The sequence below is a fragment of the Manihot esculenta genome, chromosome 6 (genome assembly GCF_001659605.2).
Source record: "Manihot esculenta cultivar AM560-2 chromosome 6, M.esculenta_v8, whole genome shotgun sequence".
Lineage (NCBI taxonomy): Eukaryota > Viridiplantae > Streptophyta > Magnoliopsida > Malpighiales > Euphorbiaceae > Manihot > Manihot esculenta.
Genome location: NC_035166.2, coordinates 318,707 through 330,869, shown reverse-complemented (window position 1 = coordinate 330,869; position 12,163 = coordinate 318,707). Strand labels below are relative to the sequence as shown.

General features: G+C 33.8%; 1 protein-coding gene across 1 annotated transcript; it reads right to left on the bottom strand.

Annotated features, from left to right (window-relative positions):
• Positions 1 to 675: 675 nt before the first annotated feature.
• Positions 676 to 6,107, bottom strand: LOC110617772 (glutamate decarboxylase). Its single transcript, XM_021760764.2, has 6 exons — positions 5,947 to 6,107; positions 5,666 to 5,870; positions 4,802 to 5,002; positions 3,376 to 3,844; positions 2,644 to 2,696; positions 676 to 1,301 (listed from the first exon to the last, which is right to left on the bottom strand). Exons 1-6 carry the CDS (start codon positions 6,033 to 6,035, stop codon positions 819 to 821), a joined length of 1,500 nt encoding a protein of 499 aa, XP_021616456.1. The 5' UTR covers positions 6,036 to 6,107; the 3' UTR covers positions 676 to 818.
• Between the last annotated feature and the right edge of the window lie 6,056 nt (positions 6,108 to 12,163).

The following is a 12,163-nucleotide window of genomic DNA, read 5'->3' as shown; positions in this document are numbered from 1 at the left end:
GGAAAACTACTTTCAACCCATATTGAAGTTAGATGAAATTGCCGCAGGTTTCGCATTCCAAGTGGAGGAAATCAATTTTCACTAAACTGATTTTGAAGGTTGTTTCTACCAACCTTGACGTTTTGGACTATTTTTTGTTTTTCTCAGTTAGTTTTGGACATTTACTGCAAAACTAAAATTTCTGCGTATAATTCAGTTATATTTTACTCTCTCTCTAAATGGCCTTTCCTCAAAACGCTTGAAGCATGTCAATTTGTATGATCATCATAATCATAATTTAAGTACAACCTTGAGCTTTTAGTTTGATATCTACTGGGGCTCTGTGTTCATGTTGAAGGTGATGTTTTAGTTACCGGGACAACATCACAATATTGCAGCTGCCGTTTGTTCTGAATTATTTATGCATTGGAAGGAGAATACTGCGCAATTAACGCTTCCCAGAATTCGTCTTCAATGGTACACAAGGCTTTTTCAACTCCTACTCACTAGAACACACAAGTTTTTATTCCTGAAAATGGTTCACAACTATTTCAATTTAAAAGTCGATGAATTTCTTTATCGTTGATTAGCTTCTTTCTTGTCACAATAGTGTTGCTGGTTTTGCTGTTAGTTTTGAATCGAGTCGACTCTCAAATCATTCATTTGCAGCCATTGAACACCCTACTGTTCCAGAGATGCAAGAAACTAGACATTATTGCTTTTAAATCATCGTCTTCTTTTCTAATTCCCAAAATACATGTTTTATTTTCTCACATTTATGATACTATCAAACAACAAGAAGGCTCACAGAAAGAGAACAGTAAGTCAATAGCAGACGCCTAGCACACTCCAATTCTCTTGCCATCTACAAGCCGCCTCCAATACCGAGTGATCTCTTCCTGCATCTCCTTCTCACTCTTTTTAACTACCTTCTGCCCTTCAGTGCTCTCCAGTTGTTTCTTAACAGTGGCAGCTTTGGTGGACATCTGGATAGGAAGTGAGTCCATTTCCTCCAAAACTTGCTCAATGTGCCAGATGAGTCTTTCAGCCAGACTCCGGCTGAAATCTTCCCTGACCACCACTCGAAGAACAGCAATTTGCTCGGCATCTGCTGGAATTGTGTACGCCGGAATTATCCAGCCAAATCTTCTCAAGTTCTCAGACATATCAAACACACTGTATTTACTGCTGTCTTTGAGAGAGAAGGCCACAAGAGGCACTCCAACATCTTTGGAGACAATGTCAAACCTCCCTGTTTTCTCAAGTCCTCCTTTCAGCACCCTTGTATTTTCCATACAGTTTTCAATAACTTTCTTATAACCCTTGTACAAGTCCAAAATAAATTAGATAAAAAGGAAAAAAAAAAAGATCAAAGCACCCTAAATTGCAAATATATATCATAACAGGCAGCATCTCTCCTCCCTCTATTTGCATTATCTTTGCTCAAACTGTCCTTTTTCAAAGGGATAATTTCCAATAATTCAATTCACAGGCCATTTGCAGCAGTAAAAGATAACAGGTAGCACGACAATGTGAGAGAATTCAAGCCATCATTGTGATCAGTTTTACTTATACTGCGCATACTTGAATCAAGATTTGAACAAAAGACCTTACATAAATAAAATCTTGATTATCAAAAGGAAGAAAGTGATGTGGAACAATAAATACTTCTGCTGTCAGGAAAATATGCAAGATCATGTCTTAATTTTGAAGAATCTTCTTAATCACAGGCAAAATTCTGAGTCTCTAACACCCCTCCTACTGGCTTGACAGTAAGACTAAATATTGACCCATCACTTGATCAAATTAAGAGGTTACCTCCATATTAGGTTACCACTCCTTAAAAATTTATATGGTCTAATTTATGATAATTTAGACAGATAATGCAATCCAACATACTGATATGGAAGGCATCCTAAAGTACCTGATGAACTTGCAATAATAAAAAATTGGAGGGGGGCAAAAGAAAATAATATTAAAAATTGTAACAGATGTTACAAAATGTTGACCCAAGCCTACTACTTAAAAAATCCTAAAGATGCATGTTGGTTTTGAGTCGTATAACAGGTTAGCATAATTTAGCATGTCGGATCAGGGCCACCTATATTAAGATGTCTAAATAAAGTCGAATACAAGAGGATATGATTGGTATAATTGACAAGATTGGGTAAGATTTAAGGGTATCCATAATTTTTGTATTTGTCAAGGTGATTTGGCCAACTTAAATTATTAGGTGAGAGTATAAGCTAGATGTCATATCTAACTAAACATCTTCCCAAGGGTATTCACTTCTAGGATGCCTCTAGTTTTTACAATATGTTTTATGGAAGTATGTGTATTTAATTGATGCTGCTCACAAACATAGGTTCTTTTCACAATGCACCACCCATCATATCAACTAGATGCTTTCCATTCCCTACTTATACTTCCTATTAGGAATTAAGTCTCCCAACTTAGAATTAAAACCAAACTCCATTACTGAATACCTACTATTTTTCATCTCGAACAATTGGGAAAATAATATAATGGGATCTATTGGGAAGTAATAAAACATAGATCAATTTTCACAGAAATGACAATGTAAACAAATACATAAAAATAATATTAGTAGATGAATCTTCTTCTAACATATATTTCTTGTCGCGTATAATGCTGAAAGTTTACCTCAAAACCAAGCCTTATAAACTGATAATATTGAGCAATTATTTGACTAGAGCCTGCCAAAATGAGGAAAGCAAAACGGTGTTTATAAAATGAAAAAGCTACTAAAAGAACAAATGCATAAATAGTTCACTATTAGGAAAACGAGGAGGAGGAAACCCAGAAGAAGTGAGAAAACCTAAGCTAATATAGGCCAGGAGAAGTTGAGCTTAAAACATGAATCTAGTAGGTGATTCAATAGAAGAAGAGAGTAATATCTTAATGAAGTTCTAGGCAGGCCAGGCAACTAATATCTCTTTAGCCAAATCCATATAGTTACTAGAATATTTATTAATCATGTGGTCTGCATACTTTTAGAAGCCCTAAAATCACGGGAGAAAAAACTTGTAGGCAGCAAAATGTTGGAAGGATAAACCTTAAGAACTTCATGAAAGCAATCATAGAGAAAAAAGGAAAAATATGACTGTTCAAGCTCTGAATTCTGTTGGTCAATATATTAGGGGGAGGGGAACTCAATCCTGTGAAGTTACCCTAATAGAGAGATTCATCTAGTATCGAGCATAGCTTGGGGGTTCAATCAATCTCTGCTTGCTCTTCTTATAGTCAACATCTCACTTTAAATACCAGAATAAAGGAAATCAAGAATATGGAACAATGTTAAACCAACAGACAAGCACAAATGTGCAAGCTTATTTCTTTTCTTTCCCCTATATTTATTTATTTTGAATCAATTACCTTTTGAGAAGTTGAGAGTGAAAGTGGGTTGATCAGATCCAAGGTAGTTAATGTGAAAAATAAGCTCCTCCGGCAAGTCTTCTTTAGCCCTCCACACAACCCAACCAACACCAGGATAAACAAGGCCATACTTATGACCACTTACATTAATACTCTTCACCAATGGCAAACGGAAATCCCACGGAAGATCTGGGCAAACAAAAGGAGCAACAAAACCTCCACTGGCAGCATCGACGTGAATTGGGATGTCCCATCCAGTTTCCTCATTCTTTTTAGTGAGTAGTTCATTAAGAAGCTTCACATCTTCAAACTCTCCCGTCAATGTTGATCCTAAAATGGCTGCAACACAGATTGTGTTCTCATCCACCATTTCAACTGCTTTCACAGGGTCCATCACATAATAGCCCTCTTTCAGCTTCACTTCCTTTAGTTCAACTTCGAAGTACCTTGCGAATTTCTCCCAACAGACCTGTGTAACATTGGGGAAACATTTAACAAAATGCAAGAAACAACGCATTCTAGATAATACAGGCCCTCCAAGTCTTTGATAAGGAAATATTTAATGAGGAGAAAAAATATATATTCAGGATAAATGAGTTAAAACTTGCAGTAATTATAAATATGAGCATGAAAAAAATCCAACATATATTTGCTTTAGAGTTGACTAGGACGTGTTCAAGAAGAAAAGAAGAAAACAACTTGGTTCCTCGTACCACATACAAGGAGTTTGGTTTTCCAAACTGTAAATACTTGTGAGGTCAACAACAAACATGGAGTCGCAAAGTAGAATGAAAAACTCTATAATTCCTCAAATATAGTTAGAATGTTAGGTGGAGGAAAACATTGTCCAAATCTTTGTTAGTGGCTCATGAAATAAGGCTTCAAGGGGAGATTTGAGATGCCATATTAGAGCAAGAACACGATTAATTAGACAGATGATTGTTTGAAATGCAAAAGGGATAAAAAAAACAGATAAGAGAGAGAGAAGCACGACGGAGAGAAGCATGACAAGTACATGTAGCAGATTCAACGATGTGCCTGTCTTTTTCTCTACCATCACAGTATGTCCAGATGAGTGGTGAAATTAGAACTTACAAAGTTGGGAGAAAAAGGTTTTCCATTGTAATATATCCTGACTAAATAAATAGAGATAGAAGGCGTATTGAAGTATGTCACTGCTTTGAGAATGTAAGAGATAAGACTAAATACCCAATTTATTCTCATGGATAGAGGATATGTACTTGGTAAAATGCATGATGACATATATACTATACTAAGATTCAAAAGAAAATAGAGTAGTAGTACTCCAGATAAATTTAAGAAACTAATGTTGAAATATGACCCCAAGTTTTTGAACCAGATGAAGTGAAGTTTTAGTGGAGAAATGATGAACTAATGGCGTTGTAGAAAAATAAAAAAAGCTCACTTGCACATTAGCTCCCGTCACAATGTTGGGCTTATCATATGGTTTGCCCTCTGCTTTTCTCTTGTTCTGCCATTTCCTTTTAAAAGCTAATCCAGCCAGCATAATTGCCTCTGATGATCCCACAGTCCCCACCCCAACTGCAGTTTCATCATCTCCAACAGGAGCATGGAACAGGTGGGCTATCATATTCACACACCGATTCTGCAGGGTAGAATTACAATGTAACAAACAGACCTCATATGTTCAAAGAAATTGCGCCAGAAAATTAGTAAATGCAATAAAATTCACCATATAATGAAAAATCAGAAAGAAGTTTTGCCAGAAATGCTTCGGTTGGATTAAGGCACTGCCACCAACTGTATAAGGCCCTTTAACTATAGGCATAACAACTTCTTTATATAGCCAAAATAGCAAAAAGGGCATGTGAGTTTGTGACCATGGCTATTAGATAACTGGCAACAACCCTTTACATAAATGCCATTATCTCTGTCATAGATACTTCAGATCAAACACATACATGGAGTAAGGGGGAAGCGATCTTAAACAAAAACCAAAATTTCCCACATAGGTATTCTCAATTACATGGTGTATAACATCAGTAAAAATATTTCAACTGGGACATTTGCAGAGTGAAACTCAAGATTGCAACAAACCAAGCATTAAAACTTCAATATAAAATACGGGAACGTTTGTATAGAAAATGCACATGCTTCATTTTCAATATTGTTATTTGGTTGTTGGTTTGGCTTGGTTCTTGGGCAGCTTGCGCCTTTTCACTTTCACAAAACCAAAAGGAAGTAGTATCCTGTTTAGTATACAAAATTAATAATTAAAGAATTAAAAAAAAGGTATAAATAAATAAACCTGGAGCTCAGTTGTAACAGGGTACTCATCCATATCAACATAGTTCTTGTTAATAGAAGCCAAGATGAGATCATTACACTCAGGCTCCATCCAAGTGGTGACAAAAGAAGCCAAGTTAAGCCTTGGATTCCCATCCAACATCAGTTCATCATTAATCACCTGATACGCCGCTTCCTTTGGCATCGACTTCTCTGGCATCTTAAACCTACATATAATATTATATAAAATATTGAGGAGACGAAGCTGTTGGAAGAAAGCAAGAGAAAAGAATTAAAGGGTACCTTGGAACAGGACTGCGAACATATCTGGAAGCAAAAGTGCAGTACAGAAACTCATCGGAGTCTGCAGCAATGGTGGTAGTGATGACCATCCTTGTTAAGTTATTCTTAAGAGAGGGAGAGATGAATTGTGCACAAGTACAGCCAAGAAGGCAATATATATAAAGAAGAAGCAACCGGCAATGATAGCGCGGTGGCAGAGAGTAGTGGCAGTGTGCTGTACAGAGCACATAGGTGGATGCTGAGTTGCTTTCTGAAAGGAAAGGTTGATAAACTTAATCAAATATGCTCGCGTGGACATGGACACGTGGTGCTGTCTGGCTGCATTGCCTGCCACATCAACCTGTTGACTGTTGGCTGGAACGTATAAGAATTTCCCAGAAGATGAAACCTGCTTTCTCGTTTTTGTGATGTGATTCGACCTTTTTTGGACAAAAGCTTTTTTTTTTTTAATTAATTTTAAAGTGAGTTAGATTATTAAATTTAATATATAATTAAAATTTCTATTAATATTAAATTAAAAAATATATAAATAATTAAAATGATTAAATTTAATTTTATAAAAAAATAACGATTTAATTGAGTTATTTTTAAACAGAAATAAATTAGTGTATTTCTTAAAAGTTTAGGATAATTTATCTGTTATAATTTTACAATTAAAATATTCTATTAGCCACGATATACGTATTTAGCATGTTGAGTTTAGAAGTCGCATTTAAAAAAAAAATAAACCCTATTTTTCAAATAAATATGATAAACGGGTCGAAGCTACAATTTTATTTTTTGAAAAAATATATTAATAAAATAAATAAAATATAAAATAGAATTATTTATTAATAAAAAATTAAAATCAAAATCAACTCATTCAGAAACAAACGATTAGTTTTTCTTAAATTATTGAATTAATTATGATCAACTTGCTGACTAGCCTCTAATAAATGAATAACCTAAAATAACCTCTATAAAGTTATCAATAGCATTAAAATTTAAAAAAATCTTACTCCATCTAATAAACTCACACATAATCACACAAAATACGAGGATTGCAATTAAAATATATAATAATATAATAAAAAATATTATTTATACAAATATCAAATTTATTAAATAATTATAAATTAAATAAATTTAAATGATTATTTATTATTTACTCGTTTAAATAATTAATCAAATTAAATTAATCAATTAAATAATAATTTTAAACGCATAAAAATAAAAAATAAAAGTAAAATATTAAGTTTGATTTGATCTCCTAACTCTTATAAATTAACATAATTCTTATAAATTAAACTTTTAAAATCCTTAACTAGATAAAAAAAAATTTAGTTGCTTGAATACATAATCATAATTCATGACCATGGTTGCTAAAAAAGAAAGATACTAAAAAAACTAGAAGAAATTGTTCCACTTCCCCAAGAGGTTTTTCCTTTTAAAGGAAAACCCAAAAACCTAAGCTATCTTTTAAAAGGGAATAAAACACAATTTTCATCAATAAGAGAAGAGGCAATTCTAAAATATTCTCCTAAAATTATACCTGAAAGAAGCCTAATTAGGATTATCTAATGAATATGATAATTTGTATAAAAATTTATGATTTTGAACTCTAATTCTTGATCCTCATATAAATTTTTATTAGCATTTAAAAAAGGCATGCAACTCTTTATGTTTTATTGGTTAAAAAATAATATTAAATTTTTATTAGTATTTAAAAAAAATTAGTCTAATTGAAAAAAATTAAAATCAAGTTTTATTAATAAAATTTGACAAAGATTATATAAGCCATAATATTTATTTGAATTTTAATATAAACAATTATTTTCGTTTTAATGGAAAAGAACATAAAAGTTTTTTTTTTTTTTTCTGTGATATACAAAATTAGTGTCTATGAAAGATGAATTTTGTCAAAAAATATATATTAAAGGAGGCTTAAAAGTCAAGAATACATCAGTAATAGGCAAAAGTATAAGGCTACTAAAATGAACTCAATACAATTTCATTCCGGGTGATCAGTTTTAAGTTTAAATCGAAAAAATTGATTGAATCAAATTAATATGAAAATTCGATTCAGTTTTTTATTTATTTCAATTCGGTTCGGTTTTTAATTTTAAAATTTTTGGTTATTTTGGTTCGGTTTGATTTTAATCAGAAAAAAATTGAGAAAATCGAACCGAACCGATTAGTAATAATAATATATTATTTTCAATAATATAGAGAGATTACATCATATTAAAATTAAAATATTTTAATTAAATTTTAAAATACTAAAAATAAAATGTAAAAAATAAAAAAATTATTAAAAATTCAAATCGATCAAACAGAACTAAATCGAATCTAACCGGTCTGATTCAATTAGATTCAATTTTTGATCAAAATCAATTTAGTTCGATTATTATAAAATACTAAAATTTTGATTTTTAATTTATTTAGTTCGATTTGATTTAAAATCAAACCCACCGGATGCTCACCTCTATCCCAAGGTGCAACACCACCCAGTGTCCTACAACTAACTTGAAAGAGGAAGGTTTGCGCCTAGCACTGCCTGCTTTAATGTTGTCTTCCACCTACCTCTTCCAAAGTTACAATCAGATCGGGAACACATTAAAGTACATCATATCATCCTAAGCTCCACCCCTTGCTGAGTGAAGCAAGTGACATGAAAGTTGGGTCTTTGTAAGGATCGGTCTTTTAAAGCTCAAATGCCTACATTCAAACCATATCAAAGAAAAAAATATCATCTAATTGTTAGAAAATGAAACCAAAAGGTAGATCTAAATAAATCATCAAAGAGAACCTCCTGATTTGCTAAAATACGTCAAGTGATTATTTATGATCCATTTAGAGATAATAAAAAAGAAGAAGAAAAAACTCTCTGATTTAAGGAGAAGGCCACTTATTTAGAAGACGCAAGAAAAGCAATTGAACAACAGGAAAGAGACTAAGCTTCTAAAGAAGATGAAACAAGTAGAGAAAGAGAAACCAAGAGTCTATCTCTACAAGTTAGAGAGCAATTATAACCTTGAATAATAAAAAATGTGAAAGAGAATTCATTGCTTTACATTTCTTTCGTCTAACTGAATCTATGATCGTTAAAAATTTTATTTATAAGATTTTTTTACTGTTGTAGATTTAATATTTAAATTTAATATTAAATTTGACCGTTCAATTTAGATGGCTCAATTTTCAAATAGAATGCCAGATTTATAGTAAAGAGTTATGCTCAACTTGTTGGAGTGGACTTGGGTGATAACTTTGCACCCGTTGCAAGACATGGAACAATAAGGTTCTTGGTGGCTTTTGTAGCAAAGCAAGGCTGGAAGTTGTATTATTTAGATGTTAAATCATCCTTCTTGAATGGATTCCAGCAAGAACAAATTTATGTGGAGCAACCACAAGGTTTTGAAGTTTTTGATGGTTGTGACAAAGTGTACAAGTTGAAGAAAGTCTTGTATGGGCTTAAACAGGCTTCTAAAGCCTGGTATACCAGAATTAATACACATATGGTTGATATTGGGTTCAAAAGGAATGAAACAGAAGTAATCTTGTATGTTAAGCACTCTAGTAATGGTGTTTAGCTTATTGTATCTTTTTATGTAGATGACTTACTGATTACATGAGGAGATGCTGATTTGGTACAACAGTTCAAGGAGCTTATGATGGCAGAGTTTGATATTGAAGATGACAGTGACATTTTTGCTGCTGTCAGAAAATTATGTCCTTTCTTTTTGGCTTAATATTTTTGCTTTACTTGTAATCTTAGCATGGCATGGTGAAGTATGGCCTAAGTATTGTTTAGGTGAAATTGTACTAGCTAAGTATGGGAAAGTTAATCTTAGCCGCTTTTTGCTTTTGTTTAAATATCTGTAATGTTACAGCAATGAATAAGATTTTCTCTTCACTTCTTTGTCCAAAAACCAACAAATGGTATCAAAGCTCTCTTGTTCTTAGAGGGACAGTGGAGTTGAGAGAAAACAAGTGAGAAAATCCCACCAAAAAACCTGTTTCGAACAGAATATGGCTTCAAGCAATGCTGGAGCACTTTCACCACCAGTCTTCAATGGTGACAACTATCAACTTTGGGCTGTGAGAATGAAAGCCTTGTTGAAAGGCTTAGATTTATGGGAAGCAGTAGAAACAGGAGCTGATCCTCCTCCATTGAGGACCAATCCCACAGTCACACAAATGAAGCACCATGCTGAAGAAGTGGCAAAGAAATTCAAAGCACTCTCTTATATACACTCAGCTGTGTCTGAGTCAATATTCACACGCATTATGGCATGTGAAACAGGAAAAGAAGCTTGGGACAGACTCAAAGAGGAGTTTCAAGGCAGTGAAAAAACAAGACAAATGCAGGTCTTGAACCTAAGAAGAGAGTTTGAAGCTTTGAAGATGAAAGAAACAGAGAATGTGAAGGAATTCTCTGACAAAGTTTTGAGGGTTGTGAACCAGATTAGGGTCCTTGGTGAAGATCTTCCAGACAAGAGAGTTGTAGAGAAGGTTCTTGTAAGTCTTCCTGAGAGGTTTGAAGCCAAAATTTCATCTCTTGAAGACTCAAAGGATCTTTCACAAATTTCACTAGCAGAGCTTGTTAATGCACTACAAGCAACAGAACAAAGAAGGAATTTGAGGCAAGAAGATAATAATGAGGCAGCTCTTGTCATGAAAAGCAAAGAGAAAGTTCAGTTCAACTCAAAAGGAAAAAAGTTTAATGATAGAAGGAATAAAAAAGAAGGTGACAGCAAAAAGAATGCAGAAAGAAAAGGGAAGTTTCCTCCATGTCCAAATTGCAAACAAACTAATCATTTGGAGAAATTTTGCTGGTACAAACCTGGTGTTCAATGCAGGTCTTGTAAAAAATTTGGACACATTGAAAAAGTTTGCAAGTCAAAGCCAAGCCAAGAAGAATATCAAGCTCAAACTGTAGAAAGTCAAGAGCAAGATGAGGCAAAGCTCTTTGTTGCAACTTGTTGTGCAGCTGGAACCAGCAGTGATTCCTGGCTCATTGACAGTGGCTGCACTCATCATATGACATCTGAGATTGCGACATTCAAGAAGCTTGACAAGTCCTACAATTCTAGAGTAAAGATAGGAAGTGGAGAATTTCTGGAAGTCAAGGGCAAAGGTGAAATCTCAGTTGAAACTCCAGCAGGTACAAAACTAATTTCTGAAGTCTTGTATGTACCTGATATAGACCAGAACTTACTGAGTGTTGGTCAGATGCTTGAGAAACAATATTCCTTATTGTTCAAAAATAAGACATGCACAATCATAGATCCTGCTGGAAATGAATTGATGCAAGTTAAAATGAAAGATAAAAGCTTTTCCTTAAGGTGGAATAAGTTAAATGCACATGCATTCTCTAGTTCTGTTGATGAATCTGCACTTTGGCATAGAAGATTTGGACACTTCAACTTTGATGCACTTAAACACATGTATGACAAGTGTTTAGTTCAAAACATGCCTGTTGTGCTTTCCCCAATTGAAGTGTGTGATGTGTGTCAATTTGGAAAGCAAACCAGAATTCCTTTTCCTATTAATCAATCATGGAGGGCAGTAGAGAAGTTGCAGCTTGTTCACAGTGATGTTTGTGGTCCCATGAGTTCTCCTTCACTCAATGGGAGCAAGTACTTTGTCCTTTTCATTGATGATTTTTCCAGGTTCTGTTGGGTGTATTTCTTGCAACAAAAATCAGAAGTGCTACGGATGTTTCAAAAGTTCAAAGCTGCAGCTGAGAATCAATGCAACTCAAAAATCAAAATACTCAGAACTGATAATGGAATTGAGTATGCTAACAAGAATTTCAGCAAGGTTTGTGAAGAGGCAGGAATTCAGCATCAATTTACAACTAGTTACACTCCACAGCAGAATGGAGTAAGTGAGAGAAAAAATAGGACAGTTATGGAGATGGCTAGATGCTTAATGTTTGAGAAAAAATTACCAAAAAAATTCTGGGCTGAGGCAGTAAATACATCAGTCTATCTATTGAATAGACTACCAACGAAGGCTTTAAAAGAACAAACTCCTTTTGAAGCCTGGTTTGGAGTTAAACCTTGCATTGAACATTTAAAAGTCTTTGGGAGCATATGCTATGCTCATATTCCAGCTGTGAAAAGAGATAAGTTGGATCACAAGTCTCAAGTTGGGATTTTTCTGGGCTATGGCAGCAATGTAAAAGGATATAGGGTGTTCAACATGGAGACAAAGAGTGTAATAGTTTGCAGAG

Bases quoted from the DNA above. Each gene is read 5' to 3' on its own strand.
- LOC110617772 (XM_021760764.2), bottom strand. From the start codon at position 6,035: ATGGTCATCACTACCACCATTGCTGCAGACTCCGATGAGTTTCTGTAC. The intron at 5,003-5,665 runs GTTTATTTATTT...TCTACCCTGCAG, and splicing joins CTGTTACAACTGAGCTCCAG to AATCGGTGTGTGAATATGAT. The intron at 3,845-4,801 runs GTGAGCTTTTTT...AATGTTACACAG, and splicing joins TGACGGGAGCTAATGTGCAA to GTCTGTTGGGAGAAATTCGC.